General features: G+C 33.8%; 2 protein-coding genes across 3 annotated transcripts in view; one reads left to right on the top strand and one right to left on the bottom strand.

The window, feature by feature from the left end:
• Window positions 1–5,439, bottom strand: part of LOC105254371 (alkaline phosphatase) — a 213,365-nt gene extending 207,926 nt beyond the window's left edge. Inside the window, exon 1 of the mRNA XM_025409998.1 lies at window positions 3,639–5,439. Within this exon, the coding sequence (XP_025265783.1) occupies window positions 3,639–3,759 (121 nt within the window). The 5' untranslated portion in view covers window positions 3,760–5,439. The remainder of the gene's footprint in view (window positions 1–3,638) is intronic.
• Window positions 5,440–12,763: 7,324 nt separating this feature from the next.
• Window positions 12,764–20,630, top strand: LOC105256352 (sorting nexin-13). 2 transcript variants are annotated; one of them, XM_011266189.3, is made up of 10 exons: window positions 12,764–12,965; window positions 14,889–15,001; window positions 15,167–15,266; window positions 15,357–15,443; window positions 15,527–15,651; window positions 15,986–16,550; window positions 16,771–18,342; window positions 18,675–18,863; window positions 18,936–19,150; window positions 19,272–20,630. In XM_011266189.3, exons 1-10 carry the CDS (start codon window positions 12,927–12,929, stop codon window positions 19,600–19,602), a joined length of 3,336 nt encoding a protein of 1,111 aa, XP_011264491.1. In that variant the 5' UTR covers window positions 12,764–12,926; the 3' UTR covers window positions 19,603–20,630. The 2 variants fall into 2 exon arrangements, with proteins under 2 accessions (XP_011264491.1, XP_011264492.1); XM_011266190.3 differs by lacking the exon at window positions 12,764–12,965 and adding an exon at window positions 12,986–13,374 and having other exon boundaries at window positions 19,272–19,602.
• Window positions 20,631–24,639: the final 4,009 nt, after the last annotated feature.

A 24,639-nucleotide genomic window follows, 5' to 3' on the forward strand; every position in this document is an offset into this window, starting at 1 on the left:
GCAGTTAACCACACTGCAGTTGCACATAGTTAAACGTTTGCCATAGCACTCAAGCTAAGTGGAAATGTTTGCTTTTATTTATTGCGGCACTGAATGGGAAAATAGAAGCTCACACACAATACACTCCTCTCAGACAATGCATTGTTGGTACATTAGTGTAGCGTTAATATAAATTATTGACTTATTAAGTTCAATAAAGGCGCTTTTACAATAAGCTTTGCTTTTAATCTTATATTACGTCATCGTGAATTAAAATATGATTATCAGCGCCTATCATTACTGAGGAATAAACAGCAACTCCACATATATTCAAATATAACTATAAACGAAAGAGTATATATTTAGCAGATTTCTGGAATAGAAAAGATAACATTATGAATTTTATATATATAACACAAGATTGAAAAATCTTTTAGTTTATTTATATAAATTAATTGATATTTTTTAACAAAAAGAATCTCTTTTTTTTTGTCTTTCTCTTTAAAAAAAAAAACAGAAAATATAGTATATAAAAATTAAAATAACATAAAAATTAAAAAAATCCAGAAAATATCAAAACAGATAATAATCTTCTCGAAACAGCTAATAATCTTGATGTATACATTTTGTATACAAATATTATTCTTTTGAAAATAATAGGCAACATTTGATTAATTATTCATTTTATCATGGAGTAATTATTTAATAAATCCTACAAAATTATTTTTGTTTAAAACTCCACAACGCGATTGCTCCGTAATAATAATATATAAAATTTTTGTGGCACACTTGATATTTTATAAACAAGAATTTTCAATTCATAGATGCATTGCTGCATATTGACCGTTTATTAAATTGCAAATCAGGCATCTCTGGTGCAATCATCCAACTTATTAAGTGTTCCCGATACATGAAAACTTTCGGCTACACTAGAAACTTGAGAATCCCCGAAGAAAACTATTATTAGATATCAAACTTGGATGCCGTCGTGCAAGCTATCGGGCTTAAGAATATTTACAAAATCACAATACACATTTTATACAGCAATTTTTTTTCTTTCTTCTTCTCTCCATATGCTTCTACACACCTAGGATATATGTCCGAAACTTTTAATTTCTTGCTATTAACGAACCACATTGATACTTTATTTTATGCTCATAAATAATCCTACTCAAATAAATACACAAACTTCTCATCTAATTCTAATCCAGCAAACTTTTTTCATCTAGCATCATATGTATGATTGCTATCATATTTGTCATAAAACTGTAATTCAATTTTTAAATAAAATAATTTCAAATTAAAAAGTTTGTCTCATATTGAATTTTAATTCTCGTTGCGTCTTTACGCAAACTTTATAGTTGCGAAAACAACTTCAACGAGCGAAAATATCAATTATTTATCCAATTGCGTCATATCAAGTAGCAAATTATGCATGCTTATACGTACCATTAACGCAACTGTACTAATACTTGATCAGAAGTTGCAAGCGTATTATGTAGCAGAGACTGCATAAATTATACGCTAAGCTAAACTGAATCTCCTAAACGGCGGCCTAGGATGCGAGGATGACGAATTGATGTTCATTAAATTTACAGTTGCAACAATTAATTGACAGAACGGGACATTATCACTGTGAATAAGCATAGTGGTATTTGACGTTGAACATATGTGAGAAACATTTTTGCATATTACTTCTACAACTTGTTATAAATTATATAAATTTATTTTTTATAAATTATATATTATATAAATTTAAATATATTTTCTGACTTATTATATATATGTATTGTGTTTTTCATACATTAATTAATTAAACTTAATTAACGCATGTAAAGAATGTTTCTTGTAAAAAAAAACAAGAATACAGTTTTTATCAATTATATTTCTCTAATTAGTGACTTTCTACATTAATTAGAGATAAATTTTTATTTAAAATAATATTAATATTAATATAATATTAATATTATAATATTAATATTAATAATATTAATATTTGTATTTAAAATTTCAATTTTATAATGTAAATATTTAAAAATTTTCTATTTTAATTTAATTTTTTAAATTAATTCATCTTTATTATTATAATTAATTGCTAACATTGTAATTTAAATATCTTTTGTATTATGAATTATATTAAGCAGTACATAATTTGGAAAATTAATTATGATATATGGAAATGAAAGCAATATTGTTCCGTTAATAATCAAAGCAGAAATATGACAAAATATTACAGTTCCAACTGTCACATTATTTCGCTTGTTTATGCCAGTATACTAATTAAATTAGAGTAAGTACCAAAACAAATCTAATCATACTCTAATTGCATTTATTAGAATTATTGACATTGAGCATGTAAATTATTGCGATTACCTGTCCGATATAATAGGATATAGAATGTCTTTGTCATGTGTGCCATTTCTATGAACTGCATTTCCCATGAGGAGTGCAGTATTCTGTCGATTCAGGCGTAACACAATAGCTTCAGGACCAAGATTAGGCTTACCTATTGGAACTAAATATATATTGACCAACGCGTGTATGATCTAATACTATCATAAATATGGTTTGTCACTCTCTCTCTCTCTCTCTCTCTCTCTCTCTCTATAGCGGATAGTTGAATTTATAAAAAAAAATTTGTAGTCGCTTTTTCTTCGATCTTTATTACGCTCTTTGAATTATTCAACATCCCTCGTGTATGGTGTAAGGTTAAAAATACCGATATCGGATTTTTAGAATAGCAAACCTCGCACAATACGATATTTGTGTCAGTTTGGCTATCCTCTGCTTCCACCGCAGACTGAGTCATTACGAAAGCGGTGCCGTGCAACGGGAGAAAAATTCTACGCGACCTGGCAAGCATACCGAAAACCATCTCAATCGGAAATGTAAGGATAACGAATCGGCGATACACAATACGCGTCCATTGTGCCTGCCAAGAATCGCGGAACTGTATTCACCTGCAGACCGTGAAAAGCCGTTTTCTACTGAAAGATACCTTCCGCTAGCGAAATTGTTCTCCTCATCGTGATACGAACCCGCTATTCCATTGAATAATAATAATAGTAATGAAATTCGAGCTGCGATACATCTGATCAGAGATTACGAGCCACATGCACATTCGAAGGTTTATTCATAAATCCATACTTTTCAGTTCAAAAAGCCTTTTGATCCGTCATTTAATTTATCTGAAAATATTCATCTCCATTTCTTTTATTAACATTTTATAATCTACTTTTATAAATACGAGATCCCTCAATGCATTCTAACTACTAAAAATATGTAAATAAAAATAAAATATGTAAATACGTAAATAAAAATAAAATTATACATACATCAAAGAGCTTAAATAAAAATGCACAAGTAAGACTTATAAAAGTATGAATTGCATAATAATTATTATTTAATATTCGAATAAAATGATGCTTAATCGTTAAAAAAGTAGCGCTTTCGCAGAATAATATATAAACAAACAACAGATACTCATTTTCCTATAGAAAGAAATGAACCGTGAAATCAATTTCTCGTTTCTCTCTTCCACTTCTCGCGTGTTTTATTCATTTCTCTCATGTGCTCTACTATTTTTATAGTGTTACTGTCGTCATCGCAGATGTAATACGACGGATATGACGAGAATGAGGAGTATCGATGATCGTTACCTTGTTTGGCAGCACGCACGACGACGACAACGGTTGCACAAATCGCCGATAGAACGATGGTGAGGGCTACGTTGATATGCAGTGGATAGCGCCGCATCTCTCCGAAACGAGAAGGGGCCATTCGCGCTACGTGCTATCCTCCGTATCCTTCTTCCTCATACCCTCTTACTGTAATCCTTCTCGGATCGGATTCACCGCCGAAGCTTACCACTAACTTGAATAGAGAGAGCGGCGTGTATCACGAGTATCCTTATCTCACTATCCTGTACTATCCTCCCCAAGTCGCGTCCAATATTTCACCTTCGCGTCTCACTTGTCGTTTCACTCTTCTCAGACCGCGGCCCGAAACTCGCCATGTACCTTACGTCTCGCCGTCTATTTCCGGTTATCGGAAGGCGCCGCTCTTGCGGTTGTCCACCTGGTGCAGCGAAGAAAGGGACGAGGGCTGCCGACCTCGCGAACACTTCCGGCGCGAGTTATCTCGCGCGGCGAGAAATTACCTCGGCATCCGGAATCGCGGCGACTCGATGCGATCGCTCGTTGCTGCGAGGATGATGCACGGCCGATCGTCCACGGCCAACCGGACATGATGCCGGTGACGTAGACGTCGATTGTTCCCGAGTCCCATCGATTTGTCGCGACCTATCCACGAGAGATTGATTGGACGTCTAGATATATGTATGCGATATTTAGTTGCTTAGTAGAGACGTAGATCCATCTCGATTATGACTTCAAGCTTGTCGAAGGTGAAGGCTTGTCGAAGATGAAGATTAAGATGCTCCTGGTTGTGCCAGGTTTAGAATAATTAATTAATTTTCTATTAACTGAGTGGCTTTCTTTCTTATAGGAATATAATGCAAACGGCGTATATGTTCAATATATATATTCATTGACTCAAAGATGAAGTGACCATCGACGCAGCTTAGCTTCTTGATCATGATCTTATTAAAAATAACCGGAGAAGCTCCATGTCTCGCTGATGTTGAGAAATTTGAACAGATACTTTGCGTCAACCAACACGCCTCGGATTCGATGCAGCGATTACATGATTATACACGAGGTGTGCATATCTAATTTCCGTTCTTCTCGCACCCTCGTAGAGCCTCTCTCTGGCCTTTTTTCCGCCATAAATCACCGACCTTGTCGTACCTTCGTATAATCAGCACTCCTCTCAAAGCGAAAGAAGGGCGAGCGTTTACCGAAAATTCGTTATCCCGACATGGAGATTTACGGTTCGACAACTTCAAAGCCGCCGGTACTTCATTGTGCTTAACGAACGTAAACCCCGACGCTCTAATCAGCTGCTCTATGAAAACGAATTATAATTCGCCGTTGAACGAACTATATGTCACGAGAACCTTGTTTGCGCGGCACTTCTGTGTCCTAGTGCAAAGCACTCTAGTTCTCCAGGCACTTCTGAAGAGCAAGAAAAGACCTCCCTTTCGTTCCGCATTCACTCTTCCCTCGAACGGTGCACATTTGTTTTTTCAAAATTTTCTTCTTTATTCAATCACAACGAGATCTAGCGTCTTTTTCCGATATCGAAGATCGTCATCGTCTACTCGGACACAAATTGGACGCAATTGGCACCGTTCACGGGCTGTCGCATCCGGCGTGGATCACTACCACTCTCCGCCTCTCGTCGCCGCAATAACACTCGTCGTGACGTTTACCTGTCGTTGATCGTTTACCGTTGCACGTAGAGATCCCCGCGTCCACGTCCGATCTCCACGAGGAGCGGAACGAGGATGAGTGAATTCGGAGTAAGGCAGGCCAGGGATTCTGGCGCGCGTGCGGGCGGACGGACGCGGGCGCAGTGACGCGAGCGTCCGACAGGCCCGCCGTTTCTCCTCGCTTTCGGCGCGACAGCCGAGCGGCGACGACGTCGGCCGTGCGTGCCCGAGCTGCGTGGCGATCGTCGTCGTCGTCGTCGCGGTACGAAAAACTCTTGTCTTATTTTTTCCCCCCCGAGGAAGAAAGCGCAGGAAGTGGTAGTAATTTAAGACGATAATTCAGCGATATTTCCACCCGATGACTTTGCGAGCGACTTTGATAATTGAACAATATCGCGAAAAAATTTCTGAGATCTCGGAAACGCTAGTAATTATCGCGGAACATTTTTATCGTGATGAATGAACAATAAGTGAATCGCGGTACTGTCGAGAATTTTTTGAGATTGTTTGACAATTTCAAGTATGCAAAAAATTGGATTTTTTTACTTTATTTCATAAAAATTGTTTAATAATTTTATTATAAAATAATTATATTATTAAATATTATTAAATAATTTTATTTCTTAGAACAGTATTTTTATTAATTTAAAAGATACAACATTAAACGCGTAAAAAATGTTCGAGCCTCTCTCTTAAAAAAATCCAAATCTCGATTAATATAATAAAAAGAAGAGTTTATTTTTGAGAGTATTAAATAAAAATTCACTTTTAAAATCTTCATTCATTTATAGAAAACACTAAACATATAAAAGATTAAGTATATAAAAAATAAAGACTGAAGTATATATATTTCAGTTTCTTTTTGCGAAAATTTAAATATTAATCATACAACCAAGAATTACTATATTTATGTTCGAGAGGCTTCTAAAATATCTTACTGCGATAGCTTATAAAAATCTTACTGCGATAGCTTATAAAAAAATATACTAAGCATATAATGCTTAATTTTATACAATGTTCAAAAATGAGATCTTGTGGAAAAATTTTCAAGGTTTTTTTCATTGTGTTAGACGAATAATAAATAAAATATGATATATAAATGTAAGAGAAAAGCCATATATTAATCGATAATTGCTACCAAGATTTTTCTGCCGCTGGCAAATACAATTTGTGCCATATTCTTTTATTTCTTATTACTTTGATTTATTGACCATTTTGCATATTAATATCATGATACAAATCTTTTAAAAGAATATAAGAGTTTAAAATAGTTGTATTTGTAACCATATAATAACTGCAATTTAATTGATGATATTAATAAGCACAATCAAAATATAAAAAGTATAACAAAAAGGCGTAAAGTAAATCAAAGTACAAAAAATAAAATAAAATAACGCAAAACATGTTGCATTAACGACAGAAAAATCTCGATACAAATTGTCGATTAATAAATCTCTCTTGTGTGTTAATATACTATACTTTATTATCTGATACAATAAAAACTGCAAGGTTTCTCTCCCGTCCATATAATCCCTTTCATGCATCACTGTGCACCATCTCGCGCATTCATCTCGTGTTTGTTCGTGATTCGTCTCTTCCACACTGTAAATGTTTCTGGCGCGTTCTCCCAGGCGCGAATTCTCTGACAAATTTGGAGTCGAACTTTGTTAGTGAAAATGATTGAAGCATCGATTTCTATTCTTTTATTCTGCTCTTCCAATGTGTATTTTATTAACTATGTGTGAAATAGAGATAAAAATAATACTTTTTTTATGAATCATTAAAATATCGAATTGATCTTTGTTCAAACTTATTTTTAAATAACCTAAAATATATGTAGAAAAACTTGATTGAGTGCACGTATCAACCTTCAATTAAAATTAAATATACGCATACAAAAATTTTAATTAATTTTTTAAATTCAATTAATTTTTTTTAAATTAATTAAAATTTTAAATTAAAAATGTTGTTAAAGTTTTTTTCAAATTTAAATTGTAAATCTTTATTATATATTTTCTTAAAAACATTATTTGCCAAAATTTTCGATTGTTTACAATTTTAAAATTACTAATCCGAAACAATTTTATTATCCTATATATCCGAAATAATTTTTCTTAATCTCCAATTATAAATCTGGACATAGTAATGACGTTTGGGACACTCTATATATCAAGTATTATAAGATAGTAACTTTGGAAATTGTTTTTTCGAAGGAATTGGAAAGATTCCAAAGTGAAGTCTCCATTTTCCACCATGATATCGTAGAGAATACGCAAAATTAAATTAAAGTTCAATAATCGATGTGAATTCAGTTAAATAATTCTAATAATAATGTAAGAAAATTGTTTACGATATATATTTTTTCTTCGATTATAAATAGATAATTAAATTGCAAAGTAATTTTGCATATATTATATATATGGTGTCAAAATTTTTATAAAATAATTTTTTGCTGTTTGTAATATTTTATAAATATAAAAAGCATTATTTCATTTATATCTTAATTAATCCAATGCAATGCATATAATAACCATATCTATTTTAAATGTAATGAAAATGTAAACGAGCAAAATTTTTTACAATAGTACAAAGTACTCTTTTTTGACAAGAACTTAGATAAAAGCCAAGACTTTAATTATTCAAGATTTCAATGCAATTTTAATTGTTTGTTATACTAAAATTAAATTAAAAATCATGTAAAATGTTATTTTTAATTTAACGATTATAACGTAATCCTATACAAAAAGCTGACACAATAATTAGTAAATTGATGAGAGTTCAACACAATTAATTAAACAAGCTTTCATCGTTTCGTCTTTATTAGTTATTTTCTATTTCAAGATAAAAAGCCAAAATATATTAAATATTAAAAGATAGAATTTTAACGTTTAAATCTTGGGAATTTTCTACCTGAAAAGAAAAATCTCTCGGGACATTTTGTATACGAATGAAGAAAATCTGAGCAATACGCGTTTCGACTGCGTCATCCTCTACTTGCGAAATGTCGCTTGCCAATACTAAAGGTGAGATATAGAACTTTTCGCGAATCTTCCAATATTGGGATTGTTGGTCTTAGATTTATCGAAAGATTGAAAGGAGCTTACCATCCTTTGGGATGTCACGATTTTTCTTCGTCAACTTATTCATCACTATTCAACCTAATCGATATAGAAAAATCCTAACTACCCTAATGTTTACACAAATGATTCACAAATGGAAAATTAATGCCATTATACGTAAATAAATAATTCAATTCTCCTTATGGTAGAATATTTTTGTCAATGTTTCTCGCAAAAAAAATTGATGTTTCTAAATAACATTTTTCCTATATATAATTTATATAGCTTTATATGTTTATAACTTTTTATAACTTTTTATACAATGTTCAAGAAAAATTTACTTTAAAATTTAATTTAAGAGAATGTTTCTTTTTTATTTTTCATCCAAAAATGATAAAAAAGTTCTTATTTTAAATTATAAGATACATTTTAAAATAGAATAACAGCTTAATATTTGAATATTCAATATATATATATATATATATATATATATATATATATATAAATCGATATTTTAAAAATACGAAGACAAGAAATATGAAAAATGGCATTTTTCTATCGAATTCTGTCATTTTAAAAAACTCATGAATTCGGAGAACTGTTACATATTCATTATCCAACGCAATACTAGTTAAATAATTTTAGAAACATCAATTGCTTGTTTAATCTGTACACGTACTTTAGTCCCAAAGAAAGGTATGACTAAATATTATCTCTCCACAGAATTCAATTATAAAAGCTATCACTTTCCAGAGGAATCTAAAAAAGTGCGGCCAACAGCGCATGCCGCCGATGACAAAGTGAGGGACAGATTTGCATATCGCGTTGGACGCGTTTAAAAAAAAAACACGGCGAAGCCGCGGGCGGGATTTGACGTTGGGTATCAGTGACGCCACGTGATTAATTAAGTACACGAGACGATGAGTCTCGGAATACTCGGGGAAGCACTTTGGCCACGCGATGATAGAATGGAGCTGCCGTTTCCAGACACCTGTGACTCTGGACGGCGAGCAAAAGGGAGGAAAAGAGAAGCGAAACGAAGTCGAATAGTTCAATCACCTTTCGATAGTTAGACCGTTGGCCGTACCGACGAATTTCCGATAGACATTTAATTATCCTTCTTTCTCTCATTTCTCCAAACGAGGGACTACCTTTCACGAGGGCTCGAACGTTAATTCGATCGATCTGCCTGCTCACTACACACGGTTACCACTAAACTGCATTGCGATGGAAAAAACACATAAAACATAAAAAAAGAAGACATTCAGCAGCTGCGTTTGCAACCCAATATTCGTTGTAAATTGAAACATAGTTGTGATCTTGTATTTATTTTCTTTTTACTCAAAAATGGTAAATTCTTTTTTTTACTCTTTTCATAGTTTGAATTATTAATACATTCTAATTGCAATAATGATCTACGAAAAAGTAAAAAAATAACGTAATCTGCTAGGTAGCTACTTATACAAAAAAATATACATTATATAACAATCTATTTTCAAGATAAAAATCTAAAAGTTAGACTAAAAGAAGACATTCAGCAGCTGCGTTTGCAACCCAATATTCGTAAATTGTAGAAGACATTCAGCAGCTGCGTTTGCAACCCAATATTGTAAATTGAAACATAGTTGTGATCTTGTATTTATTTTCTTTTTACTCAAAAATGGTAAATTCTTTTTTTTACTCTTTTAATAGTTTGAATTATTAATACATTCTAATTGCAATAATGATCCACGAAAAAGTAAAAAAATAACGTAACCTGCTAGGTAGCTACTTATACAAAAAAATATACATTATATAACAATCTATTTTCAAGATAAAAATCTAAAAGTTAGAATAAGTTAAAATCACATGGAATTTTATCTTTCTTTTTTGTACAGTCAATTGTACATTCAAAATAAACAAGACCTATTTGAAATATTTTTATCACATCATCTCAAAAACCGAAATGAAAAATTAAAATATTTGAAAGTAACCTTGTAGCAAAATTTATAAACATCATGGCTTATTCAAGCCTGTTCGCCATCTATCGAAAAATTTGATTACTATTATACTACACATATACATATATATTAATAATATGATGTGAGAAATAATTATACCTCGATACAGATAATATTATCAACATCAATTCACGACAGAAACGCGAAAAATACAGAATAATTTCGATGCATAAATTAGCGTCATGAAGAACATTATACATGCATTACAGATATAGATAAATATTATTTACATTAATAGTACACGTACATTTTCATTAGTACTTCATTGTCCCTCGCCTGATTGGTTCATTATCTGTTCGGCTGGCTCATTATCACACACGGGAATCAGTCTGCTGCGAACAAAACTCGCGATGAATACGAATGATTGCACTTGAACGCGATGCGCGAAAATACGACGCTGCACGAAAATGCAAATATTAAATCTCGATCGACGCCTGCCATCGCACACGATAATAATACTCAACGATGCTTGTCTCTCGCTCGATGTGACACTATTTATCACACTCGCGGATAATTTTGGACGAGTAAAAATCGCGAAAAATAGCGGAACGATCGCGTTACTTTGCGACGCACGAAACGAATGAAAATTCAACATGGCGCCTGGCGCGTCAGGCGCGTTCTCGCGCACCTACGGCGCATGCGCGCGCATCGAGAGAGCTGTCAAAATTGCCATGCATACATGGAGAGGCGCACATACGTGCGTTGCGATTTTGACAGCTTGACAAAGTGTGACGCGAACAGCAACGTGTCGATTATGTTATGGCATCTTTCATGATGCGATCTAAATAATAATTAAACGTCAGCACAACAAATGTTTTTGATAATAATATCTATAAATGATCCAAACTATCTTATCAAAATTTAGTTTTTTATGCGATATTACATATATATCAATAATATGATATGAGAATCGATTATTTCTCGATTAAGATGATATTATGCATATTTAGGAAAACGCGGGAAACAGAATGATTTAGGTGCCATGTTTAAAATGACGTCATGAAAAAATTTGACGCACAGATGCAGATAAATTACTTACATTGATAATACTCGTATATTTTCGTTGTTTCCCGTCTCATTATCCGCTTGGTTGTCCTATTATCACACACGGGGATCAATTAACTGCGAACAAAAATCAACAAATAGACGAATGATTACACTTTAACGCGATGCGTGTGACACGAAATTTCGACGAGACGCGTCGAAAGGCGCGCATGCGCGTCGCGATTTCTGTGACTTTAAAGTGCGATATGTCAAACGATATAAAGTCAGATATAGCAAGCATATAAATATCAATCTGTCGATTTTATTATATATTTTACATCTTTTATATAAATTGTCCTTTATATAAATAGATGTATTTACAAATTATGATTGATTTTTAAAAAATGTATTTGTAAATAATATTGTATAATAATTGCATAAAATTGTTGAGTTATTTTTATATACGATTTTATATTTAAATTATAGATTCTCTAATTTTACTCAATCTAATTGAATAGACTTTAAAAGAGAAGCAACGTTAATCGCGATAAGCACTAAGCTTTATCAAGACAGCTGTCTCTCGGGGATTTCAGAAGGATATCTGAATTTGAGAAGGTCGATGAGATGAAAAAAAAACTTACGAGATACTTTTTGCAATTGATGGCAACCGTCTTTACATCATCTTAATCTATCATTCACGGAATCTTTTTAATATCGCGATTTGATTCTCTCTCTTTTCTCTCTGAAATTCAGATGAGATCAGTTTTAAAAAATAGTTTGAAAAAGCTATGAGACATCTTTCGCAGAATATATATATAATCACACATAACCCTACAAGACACAATATTCCTAGAATATTATATAAATATTGTTGACAATATTAGTAACAATATTTATACAATATTCTATAATATTGTGCGCTTATAAGGAATACTTACACAATTACTACTAACATATTATCTATTTTATTTCTCTCTCCCTTGCAAAAATTATTTTTTACATCATTACATTCCCTAATTTAATTAAAAACTCTAGTACGTCCACCTGTAGCGATAATTCAGCAATTAAAATCGACTCGAATTTCATTATCAACCGAGTAGTAAAAAAGAATACATGAAATTTTTGCGCGCAAAACATTTTACATCACAATAAACAAAAATATAATCTATTCAATAATTCATTATCGAAGACTCCCATGTTCGGAAATCAAAAAATAAAGTAGCGATTTAATAATAAAAAATACCTCTCAAAAAGTCCTGAAGTTCGTTTACAGAAATTAATATATCCTTCTGCCGATATCGAAGTTTTCCCGGTATCATTAGCAAGCGAGGTAAGTAATGAAAAATACCCCGGGGCATTCACCGATAGGGGGCGCTCGCTCGCGGGAGCCTCGAGCTCAAGCACGCAGACTCGCGCGAGAGAGGATCGGAAGACATGATGTCGACCGACGTAGCACTCAGCAGCGCATCGAGCCGCACCATCTGCGAGGATGTAAATAAAGCGGCGCTTAGCTGACCAGCTGGCCGAGCGTGAGCACCGTCCGTGCGAGACTTGCAATATGCGCGTTGCCGAATGCACGACGACAATCCGGCCGTCGAGCAACTACCAAAGGTAGGAGGTAAACGAGAGGAGTCGCGGGGGAAAGGAAACTCGTCGCTCGTCGTCCTCGACGGCAATCCGTGTCCCCGGGCGTGCACTCGAGACGTGACAAAAAGTCGTCGGGTCTCGTGAGTCGGCAGATTCGCGATTTTACAGCCGCGATCTGCAAAGAGTTCACGCGCCTACCATACGTCAGCGGTGTGACAGTTGTTTTGTGTTTGTGCGCGCGAGGCGGGGGCGGGGGAGCGGAAGGGGGGAGGATAAATACAATAAATACCTAGTTCGAAGTTGTGGACGATAATCGTCTAACGTGCGATAAGAATAGCAAATCAAATACGTCGATCGATTTTTGCCGGAAATAGACAAATGTGGGACGGGAGAGAGTTGTTTGTCCTTCAACAGGAGTGCATGACAATAAAAGGTATATGTACCGTATATACAGACATTTCGTAATCTTCTCTCCTTGTCATCAAACATGTGCTTTGCATTTTATATTATAGGTGTATCGCTGACAGTTATGTATCTCTCGAGGAGAGATATATATCTCTTGAAGATTTATATCTCTTGAGAGTTTTACCGCTTTTGATTCTTATATCTCAAGTGTTATATCACAGAGGAAATATCTTAAAGGAATCTTTAATGTGAATTATTTTCTCATTATTATATCGTATGATTGTATTTCTATTTATCCTGATTGGCTTTGTTGTAAGCTGTTGTAGTTTCCCAGTTTGCTTACATACGGAAAAATTAAACGTAATACCTTTTTAATTCGTGTTTATTAAAAAATTTATACTCTATAATTAATATGATATATATTAATATAGAATATATTGTAGAATAAATTTTCATATAAATATTAATAAAATTATTAAAAAACATAAATAAATGTAAAGAATTGATGATAATCAGACTGATATGATTATTTATATTTATGAAAAATTATTAATATTTAAAAATCAAATTTATAAAGATATTTTTCAATTTTCTAATAATTTGCCTCAAAAAAATCTACTTTTCAATAATCTATAAATAATAAAAGTTAATGAAAAATATGCAAACACATGTCATTATATCAAAAATAAATTATAATCTTTAATAATAAATAAATTATAAACTTTATTATTTTATATATATATATATATATATATATAGAGTTTATATTATTTCTAAAACACTGAGCTAGCTTATTACTGTCGTACGTGCGCGTTTTTATATACATATACACATAGATATAGATTATAACGTAATCTATAATTTTTGTTTGACATATACTTTATGTGTTATCTTCATCATATACATAACAGTTTTTTGTTACAGAGATAAACTATTTCAAATAAATCTCTATCTCTATTTTATTTTTTCCGAATTTCTAATCTTTTATATATAATTAATTATAAAAAAACTAATATTTATACATATATTCTAGTTCAATACATATTATTCTTTACAAATATATTATACATATATCATCAAATTGTTATAGAATATACATAAAATATTAATTTGCATTGAAAGAGTATTAAAATAGCCGAACTTTCATTCTCTGTTTTATTCGCGATACACAAAATTCACCGATTCCTATCAAGTTTTTCATTAACTTTTGTAAGAAGTTCTACTCTATGATTATATATTTTTTTACTGAGTCATCGTTAAAAGAACTGTATTCCACTCATTAATTATTTCTCTTGTTTTTTTCCCTTGTTTCGAGCGATAAGCCACTATTTGATAGACGTGCTCGAGGAAGCGCGTGATAAGCTACGATCGTCCCATGGAGAAGTCTTAACAGTACATTTGTCCCGCATTATCTACGCGCGACTTGACATCTTTCAAGATAATTGAACCGTTCATACAATCGCGGTTGCACACGATTGTACGAACTCCAGAGTGTTATGCTGTAACGATCCATCGACCGACAATAGATTGTTATCTTTGCAGATGAACGTTCCATTGTATGGCGTTCTCGGAGCTGCCGTGATTCTACTTGCTTACATCCTCGGCATAGAAACGATCGCAAAACTCCTCATATGCTTGCTTGCATTAATTTTAGGGTAAGATCAACAAACGCTCAATATTTTCTTTTCTAGAAAGATTTATAAAATATATAATGAGATAGTTAAATAAAAATAGTAAATTAAATATTAGATTAATGTTAAATAAAAATATTAAATTAATATATAATATTGATAGAACTGGAAATAATGAATTTGTTGCAGGACATTGATCTGTATATATCGAACGTATTCACCGAATCTCGACAATGTAATTAAGTCCGAAAGGGAAGACATAACTAAGAAGACTGAAAAGTTCCGGCAGGTAATTAGATATATTGAAATAATTCGCGATTATTGCGAATAATATATTTTATATGATTCATATTTTAATATTTTATATTTTACATTTTAGTACATACTAGAGTTGTCAAGGGAGAGGATGACATTTACATTAGATAGGAGGATAACTGGTAGTCGTATCATTGATGAATCCCTGCAAGTACATACTCAATATTTATAAAACAATATCGACTCTCTCCTAATTATTGGAAAATAACTTAACGCATGTTGTTATTCTTTTAGGAAATTCTAGATTTTTTAATCAGAGATTATGTGGAGCCATGGTACAGTGTTGTTACAGATGATGAGGAATTTATCTATTCTGTTCGAGATACTGCCCAGAAAATCGCCATCAATGTCGCAAACCGGTATATATATATATATATATATATATATATATATATATACATATATATATATACATATAAATTTTTTATTAATTAATTTAATAAATTGTATCAGAATGATTGAAACATTTTTTACACTAGTTTTTTCAACCTTAGATGCCTTTATCTATATGTATGTTATACTTGTATAATGTTTAAAATGTCAAAATATTTATAAAAGAAATATCAATATATATTTTATAGACATTAAAATTTCTAAAGAATGTTAAATATTTATTATACAAAGAAATATAGAAAAAAATGATCATTAGTTTTTCCTATTAATTAAATAGTTTTCTATGCAATATCAAAATAGGGTCAAGAGCGTCGATTGGATACCCTACTTGACCACGCGACTCGTTGACGATGCAGCTTCGCATGTCAGGCTGTATCGACAAGCAAGCGCGAGGATGAAGCAATTACGATCGAACAGGATTCAAAAGGATAGCGCTAGTTCGAGCACATCGGGTGGGACGCCAAAGAAGACACCGACTCATCGCCGGAACAAGAGTGAAACTGACGTGTCCTGGTACTCGCAGTCGAAATTTTATATACCCAACTTATCATCGCTTACCGAACCGATCGAATCGTCCGGCGAAGAGAAAGAGGATGAATCGTTGGAGAAGATATTCTTTGATCTCGAGGTGCAGATGGAGAATAATCTCATATGCAGGGATCTAGTATGCACGAACGACACTCAGGAATTAGATTTTTTGAGCGAGATAGCCGAGATCTTATTGTACCTGGTGCTACCCAAGGCGGACTTTGATTGTTTGACTGTAAGATTTATTTTAAGGGAGCTGTTAGTGAACGTTATAATCAGACCGTTGTTGGATCTGTTTTCCGATCCTGATTACATTAATCAGGCATGTATATGGCTGGTACGTACAACAACAAAATGCTCATTGATCAATTTTGTAATTGCAAATTCAAAAGCTTTGACCAATTTATTTAAGTTTAAAGCCTATTTTTGAGGATTATTAAGAATGTTATTAAAAACATTTATATTGTTTATTTCCACATTTTATCGCATATTTCATACATATAATATTAATTTCCTATCTGAATTAATGTAATATTTTTTCTTTTTTTTATTTTTAGTGTACCAAGGAGGGTAGTTTACCAAGTGATATCTTTTTAACAGTAATTAGAATAACAGACAATTTAGACGAATTAATTGCGACAAAGAATATAGTTTGTAAAGAAATAGCACACTTACGTTCAAAGGATTCCGGCGGAGATGACGATTTGTCAGTAAAGCAGCAATTGAATAGTCTGCTTTACGTGAAAAAAATCCTAGAAACGAGGATCATTGGTATGCAAGAGGGCTTGGAAACGGAAACGGATGGAATCGGCGCTCAACCGGAATGGAATAGATTGCTTATACCGGGCCAAAAACTAGTTAACTTGCCATTAGACGAGTTGCTGAAGAATAATATTGCCCTCAGTTACTTCATCGATTATATGACCTCCATAAATGCGGAAGCGTACCTGTTCTTTTACCTGAATATCTACGGTTGGAGAGTCTCGGCCGAGCAACAAATATCGGATATAGAACTACAAAAAATCCAAAATGCTCAATCTGGCGGTCCAGGTATGATTGGCACTAGGCGCAAGAACGCAGATCTAGATAATCTGAAGGAAGCGGCGACGAAAATTTACCAGCAATATCTTAGCGACAAAGCATCGCCTAAATTACAATTGGACGACATGCTAGTGAAGAGTTTATTGACCAAGACGAAGACAGAGTCAGTCAAAGAAACGTGGTTCGACGAGCTGCGAAACTGCTGTTACGAAAAACTGCAAAATGAAGATAGATTCCTACCGGGCTTTAAAAGATCGCTAGCTTACGTCAAATTACTCGCCGAACTGGATCTATTAAAAGATCCAGTTTCCGAAGATGATGCAAAATCGCTGGACAGCATAAGTTTGTCCAGTACAAACAACGAATTGGACACCCTGGAAGAATTGTCCGAGACATACGATGCGAAACCTGTTTCGACCGCGAAGGAAGGTACTAAAAAATCGAATTCTTCGACAAGCTTAACAAGTATAGGAGAGGCGAATGAAGGTAGAGCATCTGACGAGTTTGATGACACGGACTCGAGCAATCTTAAGGGCGGGAAAAATGTCCATAAAGAATCCATTACAGAAATGGAGCAGGTCGGCGAGAAGAAAGATGTTCCATTTTACATGGAAACAAACGCGGAACAATTCGTTAAGTTAGACGAGAACAACTACGACCAAAATGCAATCAAAAAACTGCAGCAGGGCCGTTTCGAGATCACTGCCACGATAATAGAAACTGGTATCGTCAACGATCGCGGGAAAACATACGGTATATACGCTGTAGCGGTCACGAAAAATTATGATTCGGGCTATAAAGAGAAATGGCACATCTACAGACGATACTCCGACTTTTATGATCTACATCAGAAAATCAAGGAGAAGTATTATGATTTGGCCAAAATACCTTTCCCCGCGAAAAAAGCTTTTCACAATATGGAACGTACCGTATTGGAAAGACGAATGTTGATGTTGAATGCTTGGTTGTGTCAACTAACAAAACCTGCAATTGTTGATGGTCATATGGGATTGCAGAATTTATTGTTAGCTTTCTTGGAACAAGGAGATTATGACAAAGGAGTTACTGGTGGACAAATATCCAGAACGGTAAATTAGATAAAAATATATTTTTTACTTGTACGATCAAATGAATGAAATTTATTGGAAAATGGAAAAAAAATATTAATTACTTGTAATAACTGTAAGAAATAACTGAATAAATTATATAAAACTCTTATTATAACTAAATAACTGAAATAAATTATATAAAACTCTCATTAATATAATAATAATAATAATTATTATTATTATTATTATAAAAAAATAATTTAAATAAATTATATAAAACTCTTATTAATATAATAATAATAATTATTATTATGACTGAATAAATAACTGAAATAAATTATAAAAAAAATAATTGAATATTTCTTTTACAGATAGATACTTTAATGAATCCTTTGAAGACATCCATGAAAAGCGTTACACAGGCAGTCAAAACGATGCCGGATAACATGTTGAGTACGGTAGACGGCGTCATGGACAATCTCAGCAAAATTTTTGGCAATCCCAAGAAGACTAGTATATTTTACGAAAACACCAAAGTTGGCGCCAGTCTTGATACAGAGGTACTTTCGCGTGTTACACTTGTTTGCAAAATCACTGTGTTAAATCGATCAATTAATCATTTTAATTTTTAGACTGACGATAACATACCCTTACGAATTATGTTACTATTAATGGACGAGATTTTTGATCTAAAAGTGCGAAATCAATGGCTAAGGCGGCGCATCATAACATTGCTACGCCAAATCATTCGCACAATGTTTGGGGACATAGTTAACAGGAGAATAGTGGAGTACGTATCATTTTTGACGAGCCCATCGAAAGTTGCAGGATATTTGCGCTTGTTCAAGTAAGTAAATTGATACATATAAGTTTAATTATCTATTATATAGTTGTTATAAAATTATTTATCTCATTCAACGTTTAATTTATGAATAAAAGGAATAAATTATAAATCATGTTTTTTACAGAAATAGCTTCTGGCCGAACGGCGTAAAAGCCGAGAATAAACCACCGCGAGATACAGAAATAAAGAACAGAACGCGAGTGGCAGCTAAGGTAGCTTTGCTTTCGTGTCTTTCGGATGAACTGAAACATATCATAGGTAGCGAGACGACGAGGCGCGGATTGTTGAGAGTGTTCGAGCTGTTTCAGCGGCCCGTATTAAACAGAAGACTGTTATACGTGTTGCTGGAAGGTATCGCGGAGACCCTGTTCCCGCAAAACAATCTTGTGACAGTTTTCAGGAAACTATATTCGGTGTCGCCGAGAATAAGGAGTAAAAGCAAAACGAGATCTTGATGGAAGAGCAGGACGGACTAATGTTCGGATGCACTAGTGCGAATATGACTGAACAGTCATACTAACTCGTGAAGTTAAGAATCTCGACTTTATCGATCTTGAATAAAGATAATCAGTTCTTTCAGGTAGCTTAAAAATTTACAATATTAAGAAAATACTCTCGTGCAAAGTGTCCAATATAAAAGAAACATATTTAAAATATTTGTATCTATCACTCATTGAGCTCTTATTCGAGTATACTTGTATCTTTAATTTTTCTTTTTCTTTTTATCTGTACATGACGAAATATTTAAAAATAGATAAAGAATGTTATTTCTTTGAAAAACGCGAACAAACACGTGAGTATCGCGATTACAATTAAGTATCCTCGCTTATTTCTTAGAGAAAAATTTACTTGTTTGTCTTTTATGTTATAGGCTCTAGCGATGTGTGAGGATATTAATTGTAACATGTACTTAATATATCTATGTATATGTGAGAGAGTTTATAGTCGTTTATAGAATTTATAGAATTTATAGATTGTATCCATAATGTCCTACTTTTTATAATTTTTCACTTGGTCACTTTATTTCTAAAATACTGAATGCAAACTCTTGTTGACGAACACAGATTTTCTGATATTCTATAAATTATTTGCGTTATGATTAAGTATAAATAAGCAATATTTTAATGATTAAGCTAGCAGTAGTTTATTCGAGCTCAATGGGTTAATGAGACATCAATCGTTACGCTTATTGAGATATTACTGGATGTCGTTTTCTCTTCAAACAATCCTCTGAATTACAATGCAAAGTGCATATTGTACGCTATTGTAACGGACCCGTCGCGCCTACAGCTTCCGACAGGGAACAAAACGAAAGTTATACGCTTTCATATCTTGACGATTTATACGTTCAACGATGCACACATCGGAAAAGTTCCATTCTATTAAACCTTTTGTTAATTATATATAATTGATGCCAGCAAAATTCCAATAGAATAATGTATTAGGAATATTCTAAAATTATTGAAGGAAAAACAAAATAAAATTTGTTAAAAAAATGCTTCTTTTAATTACATTATATTGAAATTTAATGTAAAAAAATATATAAAAATAAGTAAACTTTCTTTTAAAATAAGATGATGTTCTAGATTTATATGTATTATAATTAAATTAAAATATAATGAAAAAATAATTCATGGCAAAATAAAAAAAGCAGATAGTATAGAACTTTTTCCGATGTGTGGAATTATTCTAAGTGATCTAGAGGCCAAAAAGTACGATATACAAATTTCAATATCGATATTACGTAACCGAGTTTGCACCTCGGACTGCTATTCTCTTGTGGGTATTAACGTAGAATAATATAAAACGAAATTAAAAAAAAAACTCGCGAATTCCTTGTGATTACCTCGTAGGAAGATGCAATAAGATTCACGAAAACATTCCACTTGCATTTTAAGCTATTAAACTGGGTAATTAGTTAATTATTCTTTTTACAAAAGCGCTCGGGAAACTATAACGTACTACGTAGATAGAAAAGAACACTCACTATACATCACTCAATTTACTTAAGTTGTAGGCGATGCAATCAATTTAAGACAGATGATATAATTTATCGCAGACGTTATACTTAATTATTTATGTTGAAATTATACTCGATAGTTTATTCGTGCCATTCGCGGTCGAGTAAGTACCTATCTCTGTATCTACTTATTCATGAAAAATTATCAGCAACAATCTCGACAGCGTTCTTCGAACATCTGTAAAAATTTAGAAGGGGACTCCCTTCACTGAAAATACAAAACGCTATTGTATAAAATTGTTATACATCACTCCATTGTACGTCTGTATATAGAGTTATCTCATGTTAAAACGCCATACACACTTATCATGTTCACTTATTAAAGGAACTATTTATAACTTAGGTAGGAGTTTCTAGTTTTATCCCTACACGTATCCCGAGATTTATATTTGTAGACGATTATATATAATTCTTTAAAAATAATAATAATAATTATACATATATAATATGCATATAAAACTATATACATTGTAAATTATGTTCTTAAAATTTCGAAGAGATTGTAAAATTAATATCTAGAATTATTAAAACTGTTATATTAACAGTCAACCTTAAAGCTGCAGGTTGAATTAATCTTTCTTTAGTCTTTAAGAAGATGAATCGTGCGCTGATTCCTTTAACTTTTTTATAATTCACGCTAAAAAATCGTCATCAAACTAATTTAAATTTAATGATTTGGCTATTAAGCGAACGTTTTTTGTTTCGAGCTTAGTTAAGCCTAGTCGGCCGCCGGTTCAAGCGGGTCTCTAAAGAAGCGAAAGAATGAACGACAATAGACGAGGGTGTTCGAAAACAAAGAAGATTATTACCGAAGGAACTAACGTCGCCGCGAAAACGAGGGAGGCAGAAGGGGATGTTCGAGAGAGAAGGGCAGGAAGAGATGGGGGGCGACTAGTGCTTCCGCCATGAACATCCCCCTGGATCGCATACTTTGTACCGCTTCTCTCCTAACTAGAACTTCACAAGTCGATTTTTTAACTTGGATAAAAAAATAACAAACTTATGATTTTTTTCAAATTAATAATCTTTAACAGATAAGCATTGCAATCTCTTCAAATCTTTAGAGAATCTCTTGTCCAATAATTCTATTTATTAGCATTAAAAATCAAATATTGTATTAATAAATATAAAAACTACTACTGCTGATTAGAATTAAAATAGTCTGAGAGATCGTGGATTCGCATTCTCAAATTTCTCCGGGCATCTCTAACGGGGATATTTCACCGAGACGCAAAATAGCGTCGTAGGGGGAGAGGGGTTGAGGGGACGATGATCGTCGGAGCGTCGAGGGCTTCGCGCGATGCAACGACGAGGGGTACCCGAGGGAGAGAAAGAGGATGTTCGAGATAGAAGGGAGCGAAAAGAGAGAATGAAAGAGGGGGGGGAGGGGGACCGAGGGGGCAGAAGGAAAGCGAGAACGCGGGCCATTGTGCGAAAAGAATCGGGTACCGCGTGCTATACGTTTTTGAAAAAGGGGGTTCGCTCCTGGCGCAACGCGGCCCCCGGGCTCGGTCGGAAAGAAAAGGGGGTAGGAGGGAAGGGAGGAGAGAGGAAGGGAGAGGGAAATAGCGGCCATACGTGAGCGACTACCGAACGGCCCCCGCTTACTCTAACGAAAGAAAATCGATATGCATGATTCACGCACGCGAGAGCGTGTCGAAGGGGGTTGGAGGGGAGCGGGACGCTCTCGCGAGGGGAGCAGAGGGATACAAAGAGAAAGAGAGAGAGAGAGAGAGGGAGGCGAAAGAAAGTCATGCGACGACGAGGGGGAAGAGGGGTGGCCGTTCGCTCTCCAGCGACGCACTTCTCTTCCCTCGTTCTCGAAGGGGGACGAGCCTCCATCGGGTGTAGTATGACGTGGAGTAGTAGTACGCGCACCAGGGACACGCACCGTGTAATCCTATGCGTGAATGTGCGCTCGCTCGCGCGCGCGCGCGCGCGCACCCGCTCCCGCGCGATGGGGAGGGATACGTCCCGCGATGCTACCCCCTCGGTCACTCGATCAGTCGTGTCCGAGGTACCCTCGCTGCCGTAAACCGTTATCGCGTTAACTCCGCGTCGCCGCGTGTCCTCTCGACCGGCGTGGACGCGCCGCTTCTCGTTAACCGAGTTTTCCCGCCCCGAGACGGAAAATCGCTTGCTGGATTTTCGGGGAAGTTTTCCGCGCGCGTGACAAAAATGTGTGTCTCGGATGCGTGAGTTATCTTCAATCGCAATCTCGTTCGATCTTGCGATTTTTCATAAGATTGAAGCGATCTCGATTTTTTTTATATATGCGTGTTATTATTTAAATGTCGTGTCTGGGTTAAACTTTGTAAAAATTTCGCGATGTGCGCGTTCTTCCCGAGTTAAGTGGAGAAAGATTTCCGCGCGCGCGAGACGCAAAATCGTTTTATCGAGTGTAATGTTTTAAATGTTTTTAAAAATATGTCTTAAGACGTTGTTTTAAACATGTCGGAAAGTCTGAAAGAAGTTTAAAAGGAATGCTTGAAAAATTGTAGTGTTTTTTAAACGTCTTTCCATCATTTTTTTAAAAATAATTTCTTGTCTGTCGAATCAATTTTTACGCAGTTTGTTAATTTTCGCTCATTATTTGTTCCGTCAAAAAAAAGTTATTCGTGTGTTTAATCCAGGAGCATCGAAAAATATAAACAAAATAAATATAGAAATTAGAATATTAATAGTCGATTGAGGTTACTGATAATTGTCTCTTGACCTGTGAGATGTTAGAAATTTGCATATAAAATCAATTCTCAAAATAGAAAACTAAAAAGTTTGTTTTTCATCAAGATGGAAAATATTAAAAATTTAATTCCATATAAACATTAAATTTTTTATCGCTATAAAAAGTCTTCTTCCTAAACAAAATTATTTAAAGCATGATATAATTACAAACTAAAAACTCGAATAAACATTTCGTTTGTGTAAAAACTGAAACGTTTGATTTGAAAAAAACATCAATATAATGATTAGAAATTTATTTTACGAAAATTTTTTTTGGCAAAATTAGAATCCCCGAAAGCCGACATTTCGCATCCTCCGAGAATGAATCTGAAACGAAGACTCGTCGAAACTGCGACGAAACAATCTGAAGAGCAAAACACCCTCCGTCGACGCGACTGCGCGTTTTCCCGCCACGAGGTATAATAACGTAGAAATGAATGGAAGGAATGGAGGGTGAATCAGTTCGCGAATATCGTTCACGTTACAAAACACGCGTCGCTTTCAATAGAGAGAATCAGTGCCAATTTCTAAATATTTCGGCACTCATGAAAGACATACGATATATCATTTTTTTAAAATAAAATTATATGCGTAGACAACGCTTTATTTTTATAGTAAAAAATTTAGCAGCTTGAAATAATATTAGATTTCTGTGATGGTATATATGATTTTTTATAGAAATATTTAAATCAGCAGTATATATCTAATTGTAAGAGAATTTATATCTTAGAATTAAATAATTAATTTA

The sequence above is a fragment of the Camponotus floridanus genome, unplaced genomic scaffold, assembly GCF_003227725.1.
Source record: "Camponotus floridanus strain SB8 unplaced genomic scaffold, Cflo_v7.5 scaffold3, whole genome shotgun sequence".
Lineage (NCBI taxonomy): Eukaryota > Metazoa > Arthropoda > Insecta > Hymenoptera > Formicidae > Camponotus > Camponotus floridanus.